General features: G+C 36.4%; 1 protein-coding gene and 1 non-coding gene across 9 annotated transcripts in view; both read right to left on the bottom strand.

The window, feature by feature from the left end:
- TTC3 (tetratricopeptide repeat domain 3) overlaps window positions 1–27,290 on the bottom strand; it is a 116,264-nt gene that overhangs the window by 39,055 nt on the left and 49,919 nt on the right. For all 8 annotated transcript variants that reach the window (XM_040620964.1, XM_008701896.2, XM_040620969.1 and 5 more), the window contains 15 exons: window positions 23,088–23,222; window positions 22,347–22,427; window positions 20,079–20,191; window positions 17,356–17,476; window positions 14,728–14,850; window positions 13,853–13,954; window positions 12,355–12,447; window positions 11,650–11,714; window positions 10,493–10,629; window positions 9,938–10,264; window positions 7,538–7,789; window positions 4,334–4,380; window positions 3,332–3,388; window positions 2,718–2,791; window positions 1,230–1,391 (listed from right to left, as the gene is read on the bottom strand). In XM_040620964.1, the coding sequence (XP_040476898.1) occupies window positions 1,230–1,391; window positions 2,718–2,791; window positions 3,332–3,388; window positions 4,334–4,380; window positions 7,538–7,789; window positions 9,938–10,264; window positions 10,493–10,629; window positions 11,650–11,714; window positions 12,355–12,447; window positions 13,853–13,954; window positions 14,728–14,850; window positions 17,356–17,476; window positions 20,079–20,191; window positions 22,347–22,427; window positions 23,088–23,222 (1,889 nt within the window). The remainder of the gene's footprint in view (window positions 1–1,229; window positions 1,392–2,717; window positions 2,792–3,331; window positions 3,389–4,333; window positions 4,381–7,537; window positions 7,790–9,937; window positions 10,265–10,492; window positions 10,630–11,649; window positions 11,715–12,354; window positions 12,448–13,852; window positions 13,955–14,727; window positions 14,851–17,355; window positions 17,477–20,078; window positions 20,192–22,346; window positions 22,428–23,087; window positions 23,223–27,290) is intronic.
- On the bottom strand, window positions 19,320–19,422 carry LOC121100579. The gene has a single exon (XR_005832328.1). It is a non-coding gene; the product is annotated as a U6 spliceosomal RNA (small nuclear RNA).

Raw genomic sequence — 27,290 nt, forward strand, 5'->3', positions numbered from 1 at the left:
AGCCACCCAGGTGCCCCAGAAGGCAGCAATACCTTAATAATACCAAGCTCAAAATGGTTAACTGCTTCCTAGATTTTCCTGAACTCTTTACTCCATTACTTTATCCACCCCACTCAGACTTATTAACTTCTCACTGGACTTACGAGATGCTGAACATCCGCATCCATCAACAAAGGAACAGTAAGATCAAATAATCATACTACTCCTTGTCAAATGTATAACTCCACCCTTATCAATGAGAGGTATGTTCCAAGACCCCCAGGGATGCCTGAAACCACAGATAGTACTGAACCCTATTTACACTGTTTTGTTCCTATGCATACATACTTATGATAAAGTTTAAGTTATAAATTAGGTGCAATAAGAAATTAACAGCAGTAACTAATGATGAAACAGAAGTTATAATAATATACTGTAATGAAAGTTATGTGAATGTGATCTCTCTCTCAAAATATCTTATTGCACTGTACTCACCCTTCTTATGATGATGGGAGATGATAAAATGTCTACATGACAAGATGAAGTGAGGTGAGTGACACAGGCACTGTGATGTAATGTAAGGCTACTACTGCCTTCTGACAATACGTCAGGAGGACCATCGGCTTCAAGACCACGGTTGACAGTGGGTTAGTGAAATCTTGGAAAGCAAAACTAAGGATAAGGGAGGAGTACTGTATGCCTTGGAAGTCATGATAAAAGATTACGGCTGAGGGCCCCTGGGTGGCTCAGTCAGTTAAGTGTCCTAACTCTTGGTTTCAGCTCAGGTCATGATCTCATGGGTCATGAGATCAAGCAGAGTGTCCAGTTCCATGCTCAGCTTGAAGATTCTCTTCCTCTGCCCCTCCCCCTACCTGCGTGCATGTGTGCATATGTCACTTTCTTTCTCTCTCTCTCGCTCTCAAATGAATAAAAAAAAAGATTATGGCTGGAAACTTTATAGGTCCTATCAGCATATACCAGGTGAGTTTTAGAAACAGAAAATACCTATTTTAAGCAGCTCAAACTGACAAAACCAATAATAATTAGGATTCTAAATTTAATAGTTAAAAACACTCCGTTAACTCTGTGTAATACGTGACAAAAGCTGTAAAAATACTTTTCTTCCTCAGGTTTGTGAGCCAATAAATGATTCCTTTAATAAGCACAATGGACACAAATTAAACAACTTGAGATCTTTAACTGGCAGCTTCAGTATAAAATAATGCTTGTAGGAATGTTAAACTACTTACTCATACAGAGTTGAACATTTTTGTTTTGGGTTAATGTCCCACAGCTTCTTATTACGGACAACATATTCACTACTGTGCTGCTCGTAGATAGCTTCAAATTCTTCCACATCTTGCCGAAGGTGGTCAGGTACCACAAATGGGCCTGCAGAATTAGAACTGCGCCTGCAGATAAAAAAACAATTTTGTGAATCATAAACTTCTGAGGTAACCCAGATAATATTTAAATTGAAATAAATATAAAGACAGTAATATTACTCAGCTTTACAATGCAAAAAAACACTACCAGAGAATTAAATGTAGAAACGTTACCCTTCCACAATTACATATATATATATATATATATATACATATATATATGCATGACCACTGAGTAAGCACTTTTAATTAAGTACCTACCCTTGCTCCCAAGAGCAAATTTTTTGAAACTTCTGGTTTTAAAAGTATCGATGTTACTTTAATGGTAACTTGTTAAAGAGAAAAATGAAAGATTTTATTATAACTGCTATTCAGTTAAAATGAGATTGAGAGACTTACTAAAAAGATTTATTTTTCTAAAATATAACATTCTAGCATTCTAAAAAGATGTGGTAGTTTGAGTGTGAGTTCTAAAACCAGATTGCTGGATTTAATTCCTTGGCTCTGCTATTTATAAGCTTCAGGCTCTTGGGCACATCACTCAACCATACCATACCATTCAACTATATGGTGCATGAGGAGACTCCTTATCCGTCAAATGGACATAATTCTTACTTCTTAGGGTGGAAGAGTGGATTCAATGAGTTTATAAAGCCAATGGAATAGTACCTGGAATCTAAGTGTTATCTAAGTATAGGCTTTTACTATTTTAACTTAAAATGATTCCTCCATTTAAAGAATCCGTAAAAATGACTGTGGGAAAGCAGTTGTTATGACAACTCCTTTAAGAAATGTGAAAAAAAAACCAAAAAACCGTGGATTTCTAGTCCATAAAGGAATAGGACATAAAAAGGTCACTGCTACTCACTATTTTTTTCTTCTTATGTCTATTTGTTTCCTGAAAACTCAAGTTTCAACAACTAGACACTGAAAATTGCTCATATCTAAGGTTAAACCACAACATCATATACAGCTTCTGAAACATCTTCCTCTCTGCTACTATAGCAAATATGCTAGTGATTATCAATAGGACATTCTTTTCACTGAACATTCTAAGGACTCTTTTCTAGGATTTTCCCACAGTTATCTTGCACATAGTAAGTTTCCAAACTGATCTAATGAATGTCATTAACCCAGTGATTTTAATGTAGTTTGCATGAATTCTTAATGCAGACAAGCCATGCTATAAATTCAACCAAGATGTATCACACCAGGTTGTCATAACAGATGCACATCTTTAGACAGTGAAGTCAGGGAAATAAAACACAAGTTTAATTTACGTTAAATTAATACCACGTGCTAAGTTAATACACCTGAGTTAAAATGAAGCAAAAAAATTTTAATTGTACTTACTTATGGTCTTCACCTGAAGTGACACTCTCATTATTTGTTGTTACTGTAGCTGTTCCAGACCCCACTAACATAGGCTAGTTCAAAAGACAGAAAAACGAAAATGATTTTCTACCTTAAAATTCCATGAAAAAAATTAGCATTAAAACTGATGAATGCTTATATAAATATTCATGCAAACTGCCAATATACAAGACTTATCTAAATTTTTCTTGTGTACAGAAACACATAGTTACTGTTTCAACAGCCATAAGTAAGCCCAAATTAACATTCAGGTAGCTTTCAACGCTCCAAAAAAATTTTAAATGTCAAAGATAAAAAGACAAGTTTTAGTGGAACTTACACACAGCTGCTCTCATCCTCCCCTAATATTTGTTTCCTGTCTCAACTCCTGCCCTCCTTACCTGAGCCCCCACATTTATGACAGCCAAGGAGAACCCACCGTAAAATAAACAGCACTCTATTTATCTCATGGGCTTGGAGCAAATCTTTAGATTAAATCTTAAAAAAAAAGTCTTTCTCTACAAAATGCTTCAAAATATCCCCCAATATTGGTTAATTCTAATTTATCTATTCAATTATTTTATACAAGAATTGATACAGAAAATACTCTATACCTTTGAATCTTTTGGCTTCTTTTTCTTGCCTTTATTTTTTATCTTGGCAGAATTAAACTGGAAAAATGGGGGGGGGGAACAATGAAAATGCAAATAAAAGAATTACAAAGCTCAAAATAAAGATACCATACTGCTTTTAGGCACAAGCTGAATATATATATAACAAAAATAACAAAAGTGCTGAACAAAAATAGCATTTACTATATTAGCCCTAGTGTTAGGATTAATAGAAAAGAGAAAGCTCAAGGATGACTATGTTATAATTAAAATTGCTCCAGCATTTTAAACTCATTTGTAAGAAGGTTTATGTTATTTCAAGCAATCAGTCTTTTAGAGTAATTCCAGTTATATGCTACCAGCATTTTAATGATATTCCTTTTACTAAGCTAAACTAGACACTCTTCACCTGGCTAATTCTGGGGGCACAGTGGACTTGGAAGACATTTAACTTCCCATGGGTGTGTTAGCTGTGTTTTCATACTTAGCTGGGCAGTATTCAACAGCAGATTAAGACAAAATTTCAAGTACAGATGACCTGATCCTAAAAGTCAGTAAATAAGCACCTTTCTGTCTGAAAACTGCCACAACCTACTAAGAAAAACTCTGGAATTATTTTAACTTAAACTCAATTTGGAGCCATCCAAAACAAAGTCTCTTTGTTTTCCTTACAGAGCAAAACATTAAAACTTTAATCATTACAGATAACTTTTCATTTTTATGCCAGGAGATAACAACTCCTTCCCTATTTCTGAGATTAACATTTATTAGTTGCAAAACTTTATGGACACTAATTTAAGCCTTCAAGTTTGCTGACTGTCACTCTAATTCTAAGAGGAAGACTGGTATTAACTTTCTAAGAAATTAGCATACATCAGCCAGAAATCTTCCACATTTGGTTCTAGAATGCCACTGTGATGCAAATAAACACTGGCCTGGGTACTCCTCTCTTCCTTTGGTTAACACAAATTAGCACACTACAGTTAAAGTGATGAAGTAACTTACCGGCACATCGCCACTGTCTTGTTTCCTTAATACAGTACAGCGGCTGTCTGCAGGAAAATACCGACGATTTGTGAGAAAATGGAACTTTTGCACTGCCAAACAACATACTAAAGCCTTAAAGAGAACTACCCCAGGTACTACTATCATCAACTATGTTTTACTCCTTATTTGGCTTCGACACAAATTTAGTTTAGAAACCAAGAGCAAAATGGCCAATTAAATGGAAACCAACCACAAAGAACCACAAAATGTGAACCCAATTCAGCACAATTTGAGTGCTTTCTAGGTGTCAAACTCTATGTTAGGTACCGGGAATACAGAAATGCAGAGAACAGCCCCTGCCACAGATAAGTCTGTGTTCTAAGCTTGTATTGTGCAAAATACACAAACAGACCAATAGCCAGTATACCAAATGCCTCAATAAATACAATGGAAACAAAGGTGATGGAATAATAAAGTCTTCAAGGATGAAGCCCAAGAAGAGGTCAGAGAGGGCGCAGCTGGGAAAGCGAGACTTGAAATAAACAAGCAAAGGAGTAGGACATGGTTGGAGGAAATGCATGAGCAAAGACACAAGGCAGGAAAAGCACAAGGAAGGTTTGGACACCTTCAAGAAGTGAGATGTATATACAGAGGGCAGATGGGGAGAGTGATGATAAACCCAGGCAGATGATGTGAATTTAATGTGTAGGCAAAACGAAGCAAATGTTTAGCAAAATCATTATAGGATCAGATGTTCTAGAAGAGTCACTAGTGGTAATGTAAGAGGAAGATCTGGAGTGGGAAGGTCTAGAGGAATAGAGACCAGTTTGGAGGCTACCAGGATGGTCTAGTCACGGAAAGATTACTAAGGTTCTGACGTAGGAAGTGGAGTTGGACAAGAAAGGACGGATCAAAGATAAACCTTATTGGAACCAGTGACAAACTAGACATGTGGTAATAGGAAAAAGGAAGAACTGAGGGTTTCCTGCCTTTTTTAAAAAGATTTTATTTATTTATTTAACAGAGAAACAGCCAGCGAGAGAGGGAACACAAGAAGGGGGAGTGGGAGAGGAAGAAGCAGGCTCCCAGCAGAGCAGGGAGCCCAACGCGAGCTCAATCCCAGGACCCTGGGATCACGCCCTGAGCTGAAGGCAGACGCTTAACAGACTGAGCCACCCAGGCGCCCCAGGGTTTCCTGCTTAGATACAAGATATATAACAATGTTACTAAGAATAATTTAGGAAAAACAGATCTCTAGGGATATAAGTTGGTTCAGCCACACTGCTCTTAACGGGCCTTTTAGCTGTCTACAAAGAAATACCAACAGGAAAATAGTATGCAGAGTTCAGGACAGAGGATGGAACTTCAAATTATCATAGCATTGGTGACATTATTGAATATTTTCTTTTACACAACCAATGGATTCTGAAAAGTTTTAAGAAATATAATCATCTCTTTAAATGAAAAGAGAGAAAACTGAAAATATCTGGTGTAAGATTGAGAAGCAGAGCTATTAGAGGGGAAAATCTGTTGGGATGGCTGGTCATTTGGCTGGTGGGTTCTGACTCTATGACTAAGCAGACAGAGTCATAGCCAGACGGACTGCATAGCTGGGGTACAAAAAAAATGCACACTGGGGTGCCTGGGTGGCTCAGTTGTTAGGCATTTGCCTTCGGCTCACACGTGATCCCAGGGTCCTGGGATTGAGCCCCACGTCGGGCTCCCTGCTCTGCTGGGAGCCTGCTTCTTCCTCTCCCACTCCCCCTGCTTGTGTTCCCTCTCTCGCTGTTTCCCTGTCAAATAAATAAAATCTAAAAACAAACAAACAAACACACACTGAGAAGGGTGTCCTTTTTATTTTGTGTGATCCAAGCACTGGGTTTACAAGCTCAGTTGCCAGACAGCATTTTATTACCAGCAGCAGCAAACTGATGGCAATAAATTCAGGCTATCAAGTAAGGCCTCTAGTCACGAAGCTGTGTCCTAGAAAAATAAAGCCATCTATATTTGAATGTGCTCCCTCCTAAGAAATACAACGAAAGCAACCTTTTTAGTTCCTTATACATATGAACTTTGTAATGTGTGATACTTTTATACAAGGCCAGACCTTTTAATGTGCCCTTTAAAAAAAAAAGCATGAAATTTAAAAGTCTAACTCCTGACAGTCTGTAAAGCAGATGCTGAGGGAAAAGCGGGGTGGGGGTGGGGGGTTGTTATCATAAGACACACGTGTAGTACCAAAGATAAGAAGTAAAATTCAATTTAGAATCTATGAATATTAGAATTTTGAAGCAAAATGAGACCATACAGACCACTGGCTCCAAATTCTATCACTTCAATGATGAAGAAACTAAGATCCAAGAGAAGCTAAGGAATTAAATACTAGTCATCCTATTCTGCTAAACTGGACTCCATGCTGGTACCCAAACAGGTGACCTAACTCTCCTCAACCCCATGTCTCTAAGTCCTATGTCCACCTGTCCGACTACGTCCATGTTCATAGCTCGGACTCTAGCCCTGCACCAAGGCATCGTCTCCCCCAGGAAGAACACAAGTGCTTGATTGTCCAGCACTCGCTCCGGTCCTCCCTTACTGAGCTTATGCCCAAATTATAGTTATTTGTATATTCATCTTATTCCCTTTTCTATAATATACGGTCCTTGAGGGCAGGGATTACCATAAGCATTTCTGAGCTCCTGGTTAACTCCCAGCTCGGGCAGGGACCTTAAAGCAGTAGTAAAAACAAGGTTTTTAGTGAACTGAATTAGGGAAGAAGCTGGGCCACAGCCTACTTTTCTTGACTCCCCATTCTAAGTTCTTACCACTACAATAGCTGTGCTATTTCTAGATTCTGCAAACATCCCCTCCTCTTCAGGGCAATGTTTTCTTGAAGGTTACAATTTAAACCATTTACTGATAAATTCTGTCCATTCAATATGCAACCTTTGCCATGATACCATCAATGTATCTAAGATTTGTGAACAGTATGATATATAATCAGTGTAACACACCCATCTGAGCACCCCTACAACACTAAGCTCAACAGAATAAAAACATTTTATCAAAAAAATCACTATTCTTAATCACTTACTTGCCCAAATAAGCAGGCTGTACCATAATAATTCTTACTATTTTGTCAAGTATTAAATAAGCTAGCTCCTTCACAGACTTGTTTTCCCCCCCTCAGCCCAGATACGGTATAAACTGAAACAGCCCACACACCCATTATGTCAAAGAACTCATCCAGAGCATTATGCAGCCCTGGGAACTTGTCTCTGTGCTCTTCCAGCAGCCATATTAAACACCGCGCTTCCTTCAGTGATGCTGGCTCACAGAAGTAATCAAGCTGCTTTCCTTCTATAGAGGCTAGTTTATGACCATATTTCTCATTCCAGAGGAAGGTCATGATGCTAAAATCAAGCTCCTTAAGAGATGCCCCATAACGAGAAAAAAAAGGTCCTGTGGCATCCAAACCTGTAATAAAAACAAAACCCAAATCAGAAAAAGGGAAAATCATTTACCATAAAATCACATTCAATCTTAAATCTCTGAATAGCAGTTTGCTTACAGTTTGCCAATATTTTCAGTGAAAACAAACATCTGAATACAAACTTGTTCAAGCTATTTTGTATTTCAGAAATACCACTTAACACTGATATGCTAATTACAATAGTTCTTATCTATTAGTTGAATAAGGTGGGCCAAAGACTTCTTACATAATAGATCATATAAGCTTCTATGGTCATTTTTATTAGACTTCAGTAATGAAAGCAAGGCGTTAAATTCCTGTAAAAATATAACAACTTTTTCACTAATTCAAGATTTTCATTCTAATTAGTACAAACTAGCAAGATTTTAGTGCTTTTCTACACATATTCCATAGTAACAATAATATACAAATGCTTCCCAAGTGCCTTTAAAACAGGAAAGGGGTAAACAAACCCCCCAACACCTCCATTAATGACTCCTTATCCTCGAAAATATCATGGCTTCTTACCCTCCTTCAAAAATCAGGATGATCCCTATTTCCACTTTTATTCCACCTTCTAACAAATCAGAAAAAGAAGCAGCTGCAACCTCATACCACTGCTACTGCTACCCTTACGAACATAGCCACCAAAAGGCAAAAGACTAGTTCTGGTCTATCTTCCTACCCATCTTACATATAGCACAATCCCCTCTTATGTCAGCCATAGTTTCTCGGCATATGAAGCAGACTGCTGAGTCAGAATTATCCTGGATAGATGTTTCCTCCAGATGAAAGAGTTACCTTGCAGATGTCATGCTGCATGAAAAATGTGCTCATTGAAGGGAAGGCAAGAGGTCACTTCTAGTATTAAAATGTTACTCTCCTCCTGCACCCCGCAAATAAACTGACCTCTCATGTTAAATATGAGTCTATCTTCCAAAGCGGATTAAAGTTAAAAAATAACATTATAGGGGCGCCTGGGTGGCACAGCGGTTAAGCGTCTGCCTTCAGCTCAGGGCGTGATCCCGGTGTTATGGGATCAAGCCCCACATCAGGCTCCTCTGCTGGGAGCCTGCTCTTCCTCTCCCACTCCCCCTGCTTGTGTTCCCTCTCTCGCTGGCTGTCTCTATCTCTGTCAAATAAATAAATAAAATCTTAAAAAAAAATAACATTATAATTTACTTATTTGATTGTTAACAGATGCAAATGACAACCTTATCACTTAAGAGTGATTTTCTGGGACCAGAAACCCATGCAGACCTATGCTCAAAGCAGCAACACTTAGTTATCAACTATGTCGAGCTTCCTGCCATCTTACTTTGTTTCTACTGACAGAAATTTATCAATATATTCTCTGAAACTCTAGAATTCTAAGAGCTCCATGTCCCTAAAAATTCCAGCAGGTGGGGGTGACTTGCAGAGGCCTGGCAGTCTCACTTTGGACTGCTCCGCTGTGGCTCCTGCTGGCCTTGTATCTAACAGCTGCCAAATGAATCATCTACTATGAGGCTAGTTACCACCACGGTCACCAAGATAAACAGTGTTCTGGTAGGTACCCAGAGAAATATCAATCTGGTTGAAACTACAACTCTATCTGCAGCTGTTTTCTGCAGTCCCTGCATGGCCTTGGGCAGAGTCTGCTTGAGGGGAGGGGAAAGTCTTCCTCCACCAAATTAGGAAAATCGGGAACAGTACCAGTTTTATAACCCTGTGATTCAACCTCAGAGTATTTTTCTCATAATCCTTAGATACAGATTTGCCTTCGGTGATCCTAAGCAATTAGTTCCATGCACTCTTCCCTCTAAGTTCTCTAAGGAATCGGAGTACAGAACTGTGTAATCCCAGAGGGCACTCAGACAGCCGCCTCCAGGGGATGCTACTGCCCACACCTGTCTCGTATCCACTTCGTTTACATATTTACTAATAGTTTAGCCAAATCAGGACTGGATTTTCTGACTAAACTTTCTTGTGTTTACATCTTTTGAAAGTGTACTGTAACCTATCTACAAAACAACCTAAATTGTGAGTTGGGAGGAAACAGTATTTTTAACCATACAAATTTGTAGTCCTACACTTTAAAAAATCATAAATGATGATAGAAAAATGAAAAAGGGACCAGAGGCCCTGCAGCTCTAGAGAATTCAGAGGCATACCAAAGCTGTTAAGCTTCTGGATCCAGGCGGCTAATTTTGGCTCCACTTCTTTAAGCTCGCTCAAAACATGCAGAAATATCCTGGTCTTTACTCTATTCTTTTCTTGAATCAAGTGACGAATGACATAGTCCACTGCTTCATTTAGAAAATTTCTGCTAGAAAAACAAGTTGTGTAGTCTTCTGTGCTTAAAACCTTCCAAGAAAGCAATTCTTTGAGAAGCTTGGAGGTGTTCAAAATACCAGATTTTATCTTGTCAGCATACTGTTTTATGCACTGCAGAATTCTGTCGTCAAGGAACTGGCAACTCTGAACATTGTCTACAGTTTCTAAGGGTAAATAAAAGTGGTTAGTTAGTGAGCAATGGGCCAATTTGCAAAGATATAAACTGAGAAAGAATAAAACATTACATAATAATATAAAATATGTTCAGAGGGATTTGAAATCTAAATTTCAATTCAGTAACAATTAATATAACGCCCAATAAGGTGGATATTTGTGTTTATACTTTAAAGCAAGAATATATTCCTCTTTTCATGTCTTTGACTTCAGCATACCTTTCTGCTCTTCAGTTTTGGGTGGATTACTTTCCCTTAAGTCCTCTTCCATTCTTTCTTGTGCTAATTTTTTTGCTTCCTTTTTTTGGATTTTTCTCTTCAATTTTTTGTCTTCTTTCAGTCTTAGCTTCTCTAGGCTGGTAAGCATTTACAATTAGTAATAATCCACCTTTGTTATAAACTCAATTAACTATCTGCCTATTACAGAAACCATTCTCCAAGCAGTAAGCTAGAAGTTTCCCTTTTAATTTAGAACTTAGCCTGCATCTTCTCTTTAATATCAAAAGCTTTTGACACATGTTCAGTTAAAATTAGGGTACTTATTTCATGAAAGCAAGAACTCGATGACTGAGTAACTTAAAATTAAGGGTGGCATGCACACATTGTACAAATGTTATTTCCATGTATATATAAGTTACTGCTTAAGGTAAATAAAAATAGTATAAATTACCCTGCAAGATAATACATATGTACACTCATTTCAAAGAAAGATCCTACAATAAAATATTATTTTCACATCCCAATAATGGCCCACAACACTGGAATTTGGTTGATATGGTTTACAATGAACTCTCTTCAACAAATAATTCTGTTCATCTTTTCTTTTGTTTTTTCTTAGTCACAAATGATGAAAAAAATCACTTCTTGGAATGGAGGACAAGAAACAGGACCAAAAAGAAGAAGAAAAAGGATTGGAATTATTTGATCTAAACAGTAATATATATAAGTGAATATTTTTGACAGTATATTGAGTTTTTCAGGGTGAGAAATAGTTACTGGTTCAAAAATGTTTGCTGAAGAGAGATAAAAAAGAAAAATGCTTTTGGAATTAAAGTTTAAACAACTGAGAGCTAAGTATGTAAATTTTATCTAAATGCCAAAACTATTAATCAAACATGTCATTTTACAGCATCAAATGTCATAATTTTACTTAAAAATTCAACCACCAAATAATGCTTCTTATTCAAGCTTTTAGTATTTAACCATAGGCTAGTTTTCTTTAAGTTTTAAATATCCATAAGATCATTTAAACACCACTTATTTGGGTATGTGTATACAGCCAATTTAAAAAATATCATAATTTAGAAATCTGCATTTAATAGAATTTTATTCTAATAGACATCATTAAACTACTGATTGATTGTTAAAAATCTTACCTAGAACATTTCTGTTTCAGAATAGGTCTTGGAGGAACCTTTTCTTTTATGACCTTGTGTTCAAACTTTAAATAAAACAAAGACATCCAAAATTTGTCTCATACTCCCATGACATAAAGCACAAAACCACAAGTAACAAGCAGTTCAGAAACACACAATGTTCAATTTGAGAGAGAACAGTGATGATGTTCTGACCCAGACAAAAGTCCAGAAAATTTTAGCAGAACAATTTACTGAAAAGAGGTAGAAGAGTAGACACACTTTAGGAAGCTCAAAAAAAAAAAAAAAAAAGAGTAAGCAGATCAAATAAACTACAAACACCATTAGAACAAAATTCCTAACACTCCCCTATAGTGAAGTGAAAGGTAATCCTTCAAAACACTCTTCCCCCTTCCTAAGAACTCCACCCTCGTTAATACCCAAAAGTTTACTGGGGATTAAGAAAACAAGATCATCTAAAAGAATAAAAACAGTAAAACTAAAATGTAAAAAGTCTCCTCTTTAAGGATATAAAAGAATGTGAGAATCCTTCATTGCAAAGATACATTCTAACATCCTAGTATTTCCTATATTAAATTAAGGAACATTTCTCCTGGAAAACAAAAGATCCAAATTGTACATCTCCCAAAATTTAAATGATATTTTAAAAGTTATAAACATTTTGGTTAACAATTTGGTAATATTTCCCCTCTATTAGATACTTACTTCACATTTAACTTGACCACCACTGCTGAAAATGATAATCTTAGAAATGATTCCTTCACAGTCAGGAGTAAGACAAATTCCTTGTAGAAAATCCTATTTGATTAAAAAAAAAAGTGCTATATCTCAGAATAAATCCGTATATGTATACCATTTTAACCATCAGGAACAGTCAAGACATGTCTAAAACCTCCTTTAGGGAGGCACTGAAAGTCCCTGCTCCTTGTCTTTGGACTTTCGGAGCCTCCCTTGTAGAAGGAATATACTTCCAGCTGTAGGGCTGACCACGTGACTTGCTTTGGTCAGTGCAGAGTGAGCTGACATAATGTACACCATGTCCACCCAAAAGCTTTAAGAAACAGTGAATGCACTGGCCATTGCTCTTTACCCTCTGCCATGGGAACATATTCCGGTCACTCATCAACCTCAATTCAGAAACAAAGAACACACACCTACACAGACTAGAGCTGCTGGCCCACAGCTGCGGAACTCTAGGACAATTAACGTAAGCAAGAGATGAACCCTTCTTATTATAAATCAAGATATACTTGGGTTGTGTATTACTTCAATATATGCTAGTGCAAGATGACTAATTTACAGGGAGTATTTTAACTCACAGCAATGGTTAAGACCACTAAGGGTGCACCCCACTAAGGGTAACTGAATTAATGTCAGACAAAGACATAGCAAAAGTGACTCAATGGCAACAATTAATTGGTTATATCACTGTATCTTTAGTTAACTATGTGAAAATGCATAAAATCTGAGAATTTCTATCAGATGTGAAAAATTCCTCTTGCCAACAAACACTTAGCACAGCACCTTACTCTTTTCTCCAACAAGACTAGGGGCTTGCATGAGGCTAAGCAGTATAGAAAATGGTCTTCTTAACTAATGATGTACTATACGCTGGCTAACTGAACATAATAATAAGTAAATAAATAAAAAAGAAAAAAGAAAATGTTTTTCTTTTCTTTTTTTAAAAGTTCATGGCTTATAGGAATCAGAAACAAATGAATGCAAATAAGATTATAAAATTGTGCCTTCTCTCAAAGTATATGTAGCTAATGGTAATTAATATTATCTTGCTAATTAAGAAAAACCACAAGGAGAAGTAGCAGTACCAGATTTAAGTTATTTCTTAGTACAAATTATCTCATCAAATATGGTAGAAAATAAAAAATTTGAGACCCCAATTCTGCATCAGAACGTTAACATTGGACATTTAAACTTTTATTTTTGATCAGATTCCCAATATAAAAACTGGTTAAACAATTTATTAAAGGCCTCTACGGTTACTACCCTAATGCCAGTATAAAATAAAAACAAAAACTGGTTTTCTACTTTATCATTAAAGTTTTAATTTAAAACTTTTTAGTTATGTTTAGAATGCACAGAAAGGAATTTATATTCACTAAAAACTTTTCCTGAAGATTCTCAGGGGAAAAAAAATCAACATAAATTAAGCATACTACAAAATCCAGACTAATTGTGAACTTACCTTGTCAATTTTATCATTAAAAGTTGTTGTTTTCAACTTCTTCCAACAGTTCATGTGAAATTCTATTTTACAGTACTGGCAGCAGCTGATTCGTATAAAACCCTAGGGGTTTAAAACAGTGCTTAATACACATTTAAAGATGTCTACACATACACACTCTCTTTCACAATCACAACACACATATTAAGATAAAGAGAGAGCTGTCTGCACTCACCTGGCAAACATAACTAGATATCACATTCTCTCCTGGGAAGTACAATCCTTCTATACCCCTAAATGCCTATTGCTAGAGAAAGAGAACTTAACCGACATATTCACTTCCATGGCGTATAGCTGTAGCATCCTTTAGAGTAGCAAATATTTTATAAACATTATTCATTTGATCTACGAACCAGGGAGAGTAGGTAGTTACTATCTTCTTGAATAAAGTAAGGCCCAGTAACTCAATTAAGTGCCAGACCTGGTTTCAGACTTAGGTCTCCAGGAGCTAATTCAGTGGTCACAATAGCCTTTAGATTCCTGGATTCAAATTTTACAAGAAATTAAAATTGCAAACAATCAGAAGTAACAATTTCATTTTCTTTCCTGTGCTAAAAAACAGGCAAATTATACGAACAGTGGCTAGAAAGGGGAAACAGAATTAGCTAGCCTGCCTTCTTAGGTTACTACCCCTGCGCTCAGTGTTTATTTAGTGGCTCTGGGTCCCCAAATGAGATGATGTGGACCTACAGAAGTCCCCAGGGGGAAGGGTAGAAAAGAGGACAAAAACTGCCAACAGCAGAGAACTTGTATACTTCTAATTACAGAACTTGTTCTGAATCCATTTTAAGGCACAATTCTGCAAGTTACTGTCCTCCTGCACATTCATTATGTACCTTGAAGTCCGGATCAGTTATATATATCTGGATTTTGGAATATCCATGGCACTTCTGATAGCAACAAATGGCATCTGGCACTGGAGGGAACCTGCATTCTTCAATAAATTTCTCTAATAGCATCTAAAACAAAAATAAACAAAAACAATATTACAACACTAATTTGTCAATAAAAATGCTTATGATTTCAGTAACTTCTTGCCATCAAAATACTTCCAGCATAGGAACGACAAAATGTTTTTTAGTGAAGAATAAACTACATATAACTTTTAAAGTTTTTCTTTTTAAAGATTTTATTTATTTATTTGAGAGAGAGACAGAGATAGAGAGTACAAGCCAGGAGGAGAGGGAGAAGCAGGTTCCCCACTGAGCAGAGAGCCCGACACGGGGCTCAATCAAAGGACCCTGGGATCATGACCGACTGAGCCATCCAGGCACCCCTTAAAGTTTTTCTTTTCAGAAGGAGGTTGATACACGGGGCACCTGGGTCGTTCAGCTGGTTAAGAGCCTGACTCTTGATTTCGGCTCAGGTAATGATCTCAGGGTTGTGAGATCAAGCCCCTCATCACACTCTGTGCCCAGCCTGCTGGAGATTCTCTCTCTCTCCCTTGCACGCACTTGTGCTCATTCCCTCTCTCTCAAAAAAAAAGGGGGGGGGGCTGATACAGAGACATATCCAGAGATAAAGTTAGGAAAAAAAGACTGAACAAAAAGTTTCAGAATTTCAGAGTCAGAATCAAAATCCTATCCCATGTTATCATCATCAAGCCTCAGTTTAGAAGGTATAGCTCTTAGAAATGTCCCCGGTGTATCAACCTTACAAGGTATAACTCAGAGGGAGTCAGATGAGGTAGAAAAACCCTTGGGAATCTACCCTTCTCCTCCCTTCCAGTATCACTTCACCTGGGATCCTACCATCCTCACTCATCTTGTGCATTCCTTGGAGAATTACCCCAGGGCCACTGAAGCCCCCAAGACACTCGTGCCATGCTTCCAGTGCTGGCTTTCCTCTGTCTCCACCCCAATCTACTATAAACAGAACATCCAGTGATTTTTTTTAAACAGTTTTGTTGAGATGTAATTCACACATCACACAATCTACACATTTAAAATGTATATAGTTCAGTGGTTTTCAGTATATTCACAGGCTTGTACAACCACTGCCTCAGTCTAAATTTAAACAATTTTATCACCTAACAAAAAACTCCATCCCCATTAGCAGTCCCTCCTCATTTCCTCCCAATCCTCAAGACCCTGACAACCACTAATCTACTTTGTCTCTAAATACAGATTTGCCTATTCTGGAAATTTTAGATAAATACAATCATACGACATGTGGCCTTTGTGTCTGGCTTCTTTTACTTAGCATGTTTTCAAGGTTTATCCAAGCTGTAGTACTTATCAGTACATTACTCTTTATGGGCAGATAATATTCAATTATATGGATAGGCCACTATATGGTTTTATGAATGGCTTATGGTTTTATTTAACCTCTCACCAGTTGATGGACACGTGAGCTGTTCCCACTTTTTAGCTATTATGAATAACGTTGCTATAAACTTTCATGTACACATTTTTGTGAGAACATGTTTTCCTTTCTCTGCATAAGTCTAGGAATGAAACTGCTGGGTCATATGGTAACTTTATCTGTACTCTATTGAGGAGCTGCCAGACCATTTCACATGTCCACCAGCAAAATATGGGGGTTTAGATACAGAGACATATCCAGAGATATGTATCAACACTTTTGACTGTCTGCCTTCTCAATTATAGCCTTCCTGCTGTGTGAAGTTGTATCTCATTATGGTTTTAATTTGCATTTCTCTGATAGCTAATGTTGCTGAACATCTTTCACAGGTTTATTGGCTATTTGCAGAAATTGTTGGCAGATGTGCCTTTTCAGATCCTTTGGCTACTTTTCATTTATTTTTTATTTAATTCCAGTATAATGGCTACTTTTAATTAAAAATTGTCTTTTCATTATTGAGTCTTAAGAGCGGACTCCTGTGCTTTTAAAAGCTTTAGCCAAAAGCAAGTTCTGTATACATGCCAGGGTTCCCCACAAGTAAAGGCCTATTCTAGTCAACCCACACATAATTTAGTCTTTCCAGAACTAGCAAAGCATCCTATGTCTCTGGATATGAGATCAAATTTATATTTTCCAAGTCCTCTAGTGCCATCTTAATAATTACAGTCACTATGATGAAACAGCAATGCTATACCTTTCTCTAAGCACAAGCAGTAAGTCATACTACTTAATAATGCATGCTCTGAACTCAGAATGCCTAGAGGCAAGTCCCACCTCCACTGCTTCCTAGTTGTTTAACCTTAAGCTCATCACTTAATGTCCCAAACTTAATCTTCCTCTTCAGTAAAATGAGAATAATCATAGTACTCATCTTGTAGGGTTGCTGTAAAGATTAAAGGTATGATAAATGGAAGCTGTATGACTGTCACACAGGAAATATTTAACAAATGTTAGTGATTCTCACTAGTCTTTAAAGGGCAAACATGTGGGGATGATGAGGACAGACTGCCCCTACCTCCTTGTCTTCTGATACCCAAGTCAGTCAGTGCAGATGGGCTTTTCTAATTAGTTAGAAGCTCTCTGAAGAAATAAATGGTTACCTTTATTTTCCCAGGCTGAGTCTCTTCGATAATCACATTACTTGTGGGCCAAGTTAACACTCCAGGAAGACGACAAATCAAAGTTCTTGCTTTCTCAAAATGATTGAGAGCTTCTAGAAATCTGAAGTCGTAATTAGGAAGAAAGAAGGTATTAAAGCTGTCATAAGAATTTTCATTCCCCAAAATAAAAGTTACAGAAATTTCAAGTTTACTAATAAGAGTACATTTGATAAAACACCATTCAGAAATATTCAACGGAACCTATATTTTCTTTAAAAAAACAAAGGCATGTCGAATCACTATACTGTACACCTGAAATTAATATAACACTCTTTAACTAGAATTAAAATAAAAACTTAAAAAAAAAAGGAAGGCATTATTGTTTGCTATAAAAGTAACATAAATGAATCAACAAATCTGCCTGGACACTGGCTTTATTATAGTAGGTGCATACTACTCCCTTTTAAAGTTATAATTTATTGGGACGCCTGGGTGACTCAGTTGGTTAAGTGTCTGCCTTCGGCTCAGGTCATGATCCCAGAGTCCTGGGATCGAGTCCTGCATCAGGTTCCCTGCTCAGCGGGAAGCCTGCTTCTCCCTCTCCCTCTGTCATTCCCCCTACTTGTGCTTGTACTCTCTCTGTCAAACAAATAAAATCTTTAAAAAAAAAAAAGTTTCCAACAATTAAAACAGAAAATTGAATAATTTGGTTGTTCCATTTTTATTTTCATTTACTAAGCTAATTAGATTCCTACAGAGAAATGACAACCATTCACTTCAACTAATTAATCATAATTTTTTTTTTTTAAACTCAACTCTATTAGGACATCTATTAGTAAAAACCACTCTTCAGAAAAAAATCTAGAGATCGTGTATGCTGGACATATTTCTTCAATCATAAAGCAGTAAAGTATTTTAACAGAACAAATGTGTACGTAAATTGTTTTAACTACATGAAATGTTTTAGTTCTGATTCATGTTTTTAAAAAATGTCAATAGATTTCCACAGTCCATTCAACAAAAGAATACTAATACACTGGATTATAAAGTTAACCAGGGCTTTATTATTCTCTTCAGACTAGAGGAGAAAAGTTTCCTGCTTTCTCCAATCTTGATATTATTTTCCAACTTAAGAACTTTTTTTGCCTATGGGTAAGAAAAATTCACGTGCAGAAAAGCTAGACCACCATCAACATACGACAGCTAACAACAAGACTTCACCAGAAACTGTACATTACAACAGCAAAAACCAACATATCAGACACTGAACCCCACACCATATTATTTTGAAATTCAAATGTAAATGCTTTTCAAAATGGCAAAGACTTCTTCATTTACCATAATTCTCACGATGTTACATATTTATGATTATTCCTAGATCTTATAACTACATGTTACTACTGCATTAAAAACATGTATCTTAAATAAGTTATGCCAAACTTTGAAATTAATTTAATTTGCTGTTACTATTACAGATGATTGCTAAATCCTCACTGTCCCTCCCTTTACCAGATTCTTAATATAATTCAGCCTGGTCACAAAATAACTTCAGGAAGTAAAAGAACTTTCTTTAATATCTAAAAAAATCTATAAAGGAAGCTCTAGGCACATTCCAAAACTGGGTTCCCAAGAGTCCCAAAGATCTGATAAAATTTCCCTTAGGAGGACCTGGCTGGCTCAGTCAGAAAAGCATGTAACTCTTGATCTCAGGGCTGTGAGTTTGAGCCCCAGGTTGGGTGTAGATTATTTAAAAATAAAAATCTTTAAAAAATTACCCTAAAAGGACAGATGAATATTCAAGATTAAAAGCTATGAATGATATTCAATCAGTCAACAATTATTTCTTTATAAAGTAATCTAACACACCTACGAATATATTGGGTGTTGAGTGCAGGAACAGGGAGATTTTTGGTTTTCTTTTTGTTATTGTTGCTTTACAGTTAATGATACTGTTTTATGCTGCCAAAAATATGGAACGCTTCACAAATTTGTATGTCATCCTTGCACAGGGGCCATGCTAATCTTCTCTGTATTATTCCAATTTTAGTCTATGTGCTGCCCAAGCAAGCAGTGAACAAGGGAGTTCTTTTTAAAGCTCAATGCATAATCCTATCCCCAAAGGGTCATATAGCAATTTGGGAAGATAAGACATGAAACATTTGCAGAACAACTACATAAACTTTGAGTGGCGATTCCAACTATAGAAGAAGTTCTGTGACGAGATTTTTTGTTTCTAACTCATGATGTCTTTGAACAGATATCTATCTCATATTAAAATCATCTTCATACAGGTTTTGGGGGGAGACAGATATTTTGGTAACCAAAAAATTATACAATCTAACATAATATAATAAAAAATATTATTAAAAAAATAAATAAAATAAATCCTGAAAAAAAATTATACAGACTTGTAAAGCATTAATTTATATCAATTCAGTCACCATTTATAAGTGACATATACTAACAGAAAAAATACAAAATCCTTTGTGTCTAATCATCTTGTTCCTGACTTTCTCAAAATAAGGAAGCACTAGGAGCTGAACTGATTGGCCATATTTTAATTATTAATATTGATACAGAAATGCTGGTCCTCCAAGCAAACATGATGATAACAATCTGCCACAAAGAAGATAACAATATAATTCCAGAAAAGGGACCTCCATAACATCAGACTTCAAATGAGTTATCCACCCTGAGTATAAAAGAGCATAGTCTCCACTAACCTGTTCTTTTTCAAATATACTTTTCCAATTCCACAGTAGGCCAAGCAATCAAGTCCCTCATTGGGGTAGTGTTCAATCATCCTCTTAAACTGGTTTTCAGCTTCAGATAATTCCTTCAGTAGCAATAAAAACAATGATCACTTAAACTACAAAAGAAATACTGCAACACATTTTATCTGAAGGTTGATTCTTTTTGTGTAATATTACAAACAAATGTATATCCAAAAATTTCATGGCAAAATTAAACCTTCTTCATTTTATTTTCTTAGCAAATATACAAATTTTGACCATACGATATACAGAGACACAACCAAAGCGATCTGGCTTGAGAATGAAAAGTTGGCGTGGAACACATCAGACAACAAACCAAATGAGCATTTTCTATTACAAAGAGAGGGCCTGGTATGTGCTGGCTAACACTAAAAGGTGTGAATTCATAGTAAAAACACTGATTAGATGCAAACACACCATGACATCTATCCTTGCAAGTGCTGCTCCCTTGGGATATAGGCACTCTAATAATGTTACCCACAATATTTTGTGGCATATAAAGATAAATGCTCTCTTTTTAAAATAGTGCTTTAGCAAAAGCTTTACAGAACTTAGAGTACATTCTTTTGAATATTCTCAATAGTAGAAACTTCTGTGCTTTGAATGAATTCTGTTCTGGAAAAAATCCAGAAGAAACTTAGCTCAAGGCAATCCTGGTAACCCCACTGTGGGTGAAAAAGGAAATGTCACTACAAAATGGGAGTTTATAAGACGCTTTGAGGCCAGTTCCAAAGGAGGCATTCCAAAAATGTTTTAAGCAAGAGCTGTACTGGGGCAAATACACTGCTTACTTCGGGGGCTACTGTGAATAATGACATTCTTTTAAATGTCCAAATTCTACAATACCTGTTTTATTTGTTTAATCAGTCTAATTCAAAGTAAATCACAAATGCAGTGAACTACTTCTTCAATTTTGATAAAGGAAAACAGTATTTATTATCACTCTGCCAAGAATAGAAGAATTGAGATCATGAAGTCCTGTCTCCAACAATCTATTAGAAAATAGAATTAGGCCTTAATGGAAGACATTCATCTGTCACATCAAGATCAAGGAAAGAAGCATGTAACAAGGAAAATGAACCTCAGACACTGTAAACCACTTTGAGAGTGGAACCTAAAAGATGAGTTGATCCTTATTAGGTAGCAGTTAGGGTTAAGCCTTCATTTAGCCAAGGAAGCTTGGAGGCCAAGTTGGCAGAAAGGATATATTATACCTGAGGTAATCCTAGAGCAATTCTAACTTTTACTGAAAACTGAAAAACCACAGAAAGCAAATTATAGCTGGCACTTGAACAATGCAGGGGCTAGGGGTAACCCATGCAATCGAAAATACAGGTATAACTTCTGATTCCCCCAAAACTTTACTAATAGCCTACCTGACCAGAAGTCTTATCAATAATACAGAGCAGATTAACACATATTTTGTATACATATTATATTCTGTAAACTTATAATAAAGAGAAAAGAAAATCATAAGAAAAAATACATTCGCAGTGCTGTACTATATTTTTTAAAACAATCCATATATAAGTAGATCCATGCAATTCAAACTGTGTTGTTCAAGGGTCAACTGTATAATGCTGTACAGTGCAGATAAGCACACCTTCCAGGAAAGCACTGAAGGACCATGAGTAACGGGAACCATGTGTGCTCCCACCTATACACTGATTGTACGTCGTTATGGGAAGCCTGCACTCCAGAAAACAATAAAATACCCAAATACTATCACCCAGAACTAAGAGATCTTAACACAAAGCTGAACTCTCCTTTCTTAATCTCCCCAGGCCCATTCCTTCCTCCCAACATTAAATGCAACCATTATCTTAAACTAGGCTAGCCCGTGGTTTTTTTCACCTTTATAAGAGGCAGAGATAGTCATTAAACAATATATGCTACCATTTCATACGTTTTCCAAATTGTACATAAGTGGTTATCACAATGTTTGTTATGTTCTCCGTCTTTTTCACTCATGTTCTCTTAAACCTGTGATGATACAGATTTACTTTTTATACAAGTAAAAAAATTCCTACTGGTTGTCTAGCATGGCTTTTTTCTAATTGGATCACATTTTCTTTTCAATAAAAACAACACAAATTAAACAGGTATTTCAGAAGAAACTATCAGAAAGAAATAAGCCGAAGAGGGAAAACTATTTTTTACATGTCTTCTAAAATTAATGGCATATTTTAACTGTTTATCATCTCTTACCAATCTTACCTCAGGCTGTCCTATTCCAAGGAGAGAAACAGCAAGTCCGTAGACTACTAAGACATAGTTAATCATGGCCAGGTTCAATTGCTGTCAATAAAAATGCTCCAGTTAAAAATCTGAACACAATTTTGCCCAACTTGCATCATACCAACCTGTTAGCCACAACAGAAAAAAAAAAAAAAACTGTAATAAAATCTCTCTAATCAGTATGATTGGGACAAAGGCCAAACAGAATTAGAAAACGTATTTTAAAAAGATATGCAGTTATACTGAAATCAAGTATTTAAAACACAGAAACATTGTCTCAGAGTTCCCTGAAGGGGTGGTTCATAGCAAATTAGAATAACTGAGTCATCATATTCTTTCGCATGTAAGTGGATACTAGGGACAGATTAAGACATTTGTTTACAATCCTGCATAAACTATTTACCTACCTAATTCTTTCTGGATGAAAAGATCTGACTAAAGCAAATCCAAAACGTTGATTCAGTACTTTTGTAGGAGAAGAAGCCAAGCGTTCTAATGATCACCAAGTAGACGCGAGGAGAGAGTCTAAGCCTGGGTCACATATTGAGTGCAACCATAAAGGTCGAATCAGAGTGTTACCTGCTTCTCACAACCTGGAGCAGATTCAGCCTATCTCAGGTAGGTCTCAGGACGTTAATACAATGAAGTCAAAGCCTTGGTTCTCTTCTACATTCACCTGAAATGCATCTGCATTGACAGACTGTAAGACGGCAATTTTACCTTTATTTTTTGAGGATCTAAACCATTGAGCAATTCCGTGAAGGCCTGTGCAGCACTGCGGCAGCGCTGCTCCAGCAAGGCCGTGTAACCATCCTGGATCAAGCTTCTCAGCATTTTCATTATATTAGCAAAATCCTGCAAAAAAGAAATTCTATTAAGTAATCGAGAGCTATGTGTGTTTAGGCAAAAACTTAAGATGCAAAGTCATCATAGGCAGCTGTATTTTATAACTGATCATAAAATATGTAAATAAATACCCAAAGCTGCCCTTTATGTGTTACACTCCCTTCTCTACACAGCACTTCTACAGTGAAAATTGAAAGGTACTGCTTCACCATCTTATTTCCAACATTCCTACTGCTACTCAGGACAAGAAAGGGTAGTTCATTTTACACTACATGGTTCTATGTCTTGCTCACTTTTCCAGATTGAAAAGACAGCATTTAGAAGTTTTAACAGCACAAACAGAGAACACCAGCCACCATCTAAATAACTGTTTCGCTGACTAGAATTAGACAAATAAGAACAAGCAATCAATTTACTGATCACTATCAGATTTTAACATCTACCCTTGTGCTCTGGAACACTTTAATTCTCAGCAAGAAATGGGTATTTCGATCTTTGGTTCTACTTCTGCCCGACATGTACTTGAAGAGAACTCAATAAAATTATCAGAAGAGATGTTAGAGGTTAAATGTAAAGGGAAGAGCATAAGAAATAAAAAACAAAAACAAAAGTGCTATAATATACCTTGAAATAAAGCGAGGAAAAAAAAACTTTATCTTTGGATATATATGTGAACATGCATTACAATTTGAATTCAAGTTTTAGTTGCATGGCAATAGCTATCAGTCACAAAAGTTCCATTAGACTACAAATTAAGCCTAGATTTCCTCACTCCTTGCCATACATGTGTACACCATCCAGGAAAGCAGAAAATGCAAATATGTGTGTGATATTCCTCACTGTTCCTAACAAGATCCAAAAGGAGGCCCCGTTGCACAAAGCACAGAGGGAAGATCAGTATGGTCACAATTAACAGAAGCAGCCTACTGGTTTTCATCCAATGAATCAAAATTTAGGAGAACTTTCTGCCAGAATACACACAGAGAAAAGAGTAGCTCTCACATAAACTTGGTATTTGCTAAGGTATTTTAAAAGCTCAAGGATAGCTATATTTATGTCAAGACATGAATTCTAAGTTATAGATGATGATATACTACCCCCACAAATACTACTTATTAACCTTGAATGAACTGATTCCATTTTAATCTCTTTCACAGTCTAGAAAAGAGAGCCATATAACCTCATGTTTTCATTAAAAATTATTTCTCTCGGGGGTGCCTAGGTGGCTCAGTCAGTTGGGCACCCAACTCTTGGTTTCCACTCAGGTTGTGATCTCATGGGTCATGAGAATGAGCCCCACGTAGGGCTCTGCACTCAGCATGGAGTCTGCTTGGGATTCTCTCTCTCCCTCGGCCCCTCCCCCCACTCACGGGCAAGTGCGTGCTCTCTCTCTTAAATAAAAATCAGCCTTAAAAAAATCATTTTTCTCAGTACAATACAAAAAACTATCATGGAGTACTAAAAGCTCCATAAGAGTAGGCTGGGTCGCAGTGCCATATACCCAGTCTCTCTCAGACTTCAGCACAGACAGGGGCCTAACCCAAAGTGTGCTGAATGAACAAGGGAAGGCTCAAAAATAACTATCATACTTATTTAAATCATCTCTAATCTTTCCAGGTTGTCTTTTTTTAAGATTTTATTTATTTATTTGACAGAGAGAAAGACAGCTAGCGAGAGAGGGAACACAAGCAGGGGAAGTGGGAGAGGAAGAAGCAGGCTCCCAGCGGAGGAGCCTGATGTGGGGCTCGATCCCAGAACGCTGGGATCATGCCCTGAGCCGAAGGCAGACGCTTAACGACTGAGCCACCCAGGTGCCCCCCAGGTTGTTTTTTCTAATTAAGTCCTTCACAGTTTTTAGAGTCAGTAAAATCAATATAAAAAGACATAATTTAAAAATCTCCAAATGTCAGAAATTCTAAAGATGCTTTTATGCAACTAATTAGAAATGTTTTCATCAACTGCTTGAAACATGTTTCATTCCTACAGTCCTCTGTAAGATATTTGTGATATATACCTAAAATAGTTAAGTGAATTTTAAAATGACCCCCATATTAAAACACGTATTGTATTCCATATGTTAATATACATTTTTTGGAGTGAAATTTGTATCTTAGAAGAAATAAAACTGTGTTTACATTAAGGACTAATCGTCAAAGCAGACTCCTACGAATCACGGTTATCCAAAACAGACAATCTTTCACTTACTACTACATGGTCTACAAGTGTTCAGTGACTAGAATAGTGACCAGCCATGGTTCCGTAAATTCTGGATTTCATCAAGGTTTCTATTTGTTCTTGAATCCGTTTTTGTAAGTTGGATTTTTTTAGGAATTTTTCCACTTCATCTATATACATTTTCAAATTTCTGGGTATGAAGTCGTTCATAATAGTATTTTGATGTATTTGTAATACTCAAGGATCTATAGTAATGCATCCTTGTTCATTCTTGAAATTGTTTTATGTTTTCTTTTCTTTCTTTCTTAATCAGCTGCAACACCAGTGTATAAATTTTATTTATACTGGCAAAGAATCAACTGTTAGCTCTGTGGATTCTTCCTTATATGTTTGTTTCCAGTTCATTATTTTCTACTTTGATCTTTATTATTATTTCCTTCCTTCTACTTCTTTGAGTTTGTTTGTTGTTTTTCTTTTTATCTAGCTCCCGGGATAAATACGTCATTAATTTAAAAGTTTTTTCTTTTAATACATATATTTAACTAGATAAATTTCCTTCAAAGTAATCCTTTAGCTCTATCCCTTGTAATTTTTAGAAGACTTTTTCTCTTAGTTTTAGGTTTACAACAAAATTGAAAGGGGGGGGTACAGAAATTTCCATATACTCTTTGCCTCCTCATGTACACCCACTATCAGTATCACTCATCAGAATGGTATATTTGACATATCTATATTTTTTATTGAAGTATAGTTAACATACAATGCCATACTAATTCCAGGTATACAACACAGTGATTCGACAATGCTAAACATTAGGCAGCGCTCACCACAATAAGTATAGTTACCATCTGTCACCAGCCAGAGTTATTACAATATTATTGACTATATTCTCTATACTGCACTTTTCACCCTGTGGTTATTTATTTCATAACTGAAGTTTGAACTTTTTTTTTTTAAAGATTTTATTTATTTATTTGACAGAGACAGCCAGCCAGCGAGAGACAGAACACAAGCAGGGGGAGTGGGAGAGGAAGAAGCAGGCTCCTAGCGGAGGAGCCTGATGTGGGGCTCGATCCCAAAACGCTGGGATCATGCCCTGAGCCGAAGGCAGATGCTTAACGACTGCGCCACCCAGGCACCCCTGAAGTTTGAACTTCTTAATCCCCTTCATGTATTTCACTCATCCTCCCATCGTCTCCCTTCTGGCAACCACCAGTATGTCGTCCGTATTTATGACACTTTCTGTTTTTGTGTTTGCGTTTGTTCATTTGTTTTGTTTTTCAGATTCACATATAAGTGAAATCACATGGTATTGCCTTTCTCTAACTTATTTCACTTAGCAAAATACTCCCTAGGTCCATCCATGCTGTTAAGAATGGCAATATTATATTCTTTTTTTATTGCTAAGTAATACTCCATTGTATATGTGTGTGTACGTGTGTGTACATCTTCTTTAACCCAGAACGGTATATTTCTTACCAAAGATGAACTTCATGGATACATCTTAATCAGCCAAAGTCTAGTTTACCACAGGATACACTCTTGGTGTCATATATTCTACAGGTTTGGATAAATGTATAAAGACATATATCTACCATGATAATATTATAGAGAATTTTCACTGCCCTAAAAATCCTCTGTGCTCTGCCTATTCATCTTTTCCCCCTTAATGTATACTTTTTAATTACTTCCTAAATACCACAAAAAGAATTTGATATACAAAATTATCTATTACTGTTAAAATCATTCAAAGACTAAAAAGTTCCCTCTTTAACAGCATTAAGGTAAGTGTAATAAAATTGCAAGTGCTTAAACTTTTTAAAATACTTTAAATCTTTTTTAAATGCTTATCTATTTTTAAAAATTTTTTACTTTTAAGTAACCTGTACACCCAACATGGGT

The sequence above is a fragment of the Ursus maritimus genome, unplaced genomic scaffold (genome assembly GCF_017311325.1).
Source record: "Ursus maritimus isolate PB19 unplaced genomic scaffold, ASM1731132v1 scaffold_4, whole genome shotgun sequence".
Taxonomy (NCBI): Eukaryota; Metazoa; Chordata; class Mammalia; order Carnivora; family Ursidae; genus Ursus; species Ursus maritimus.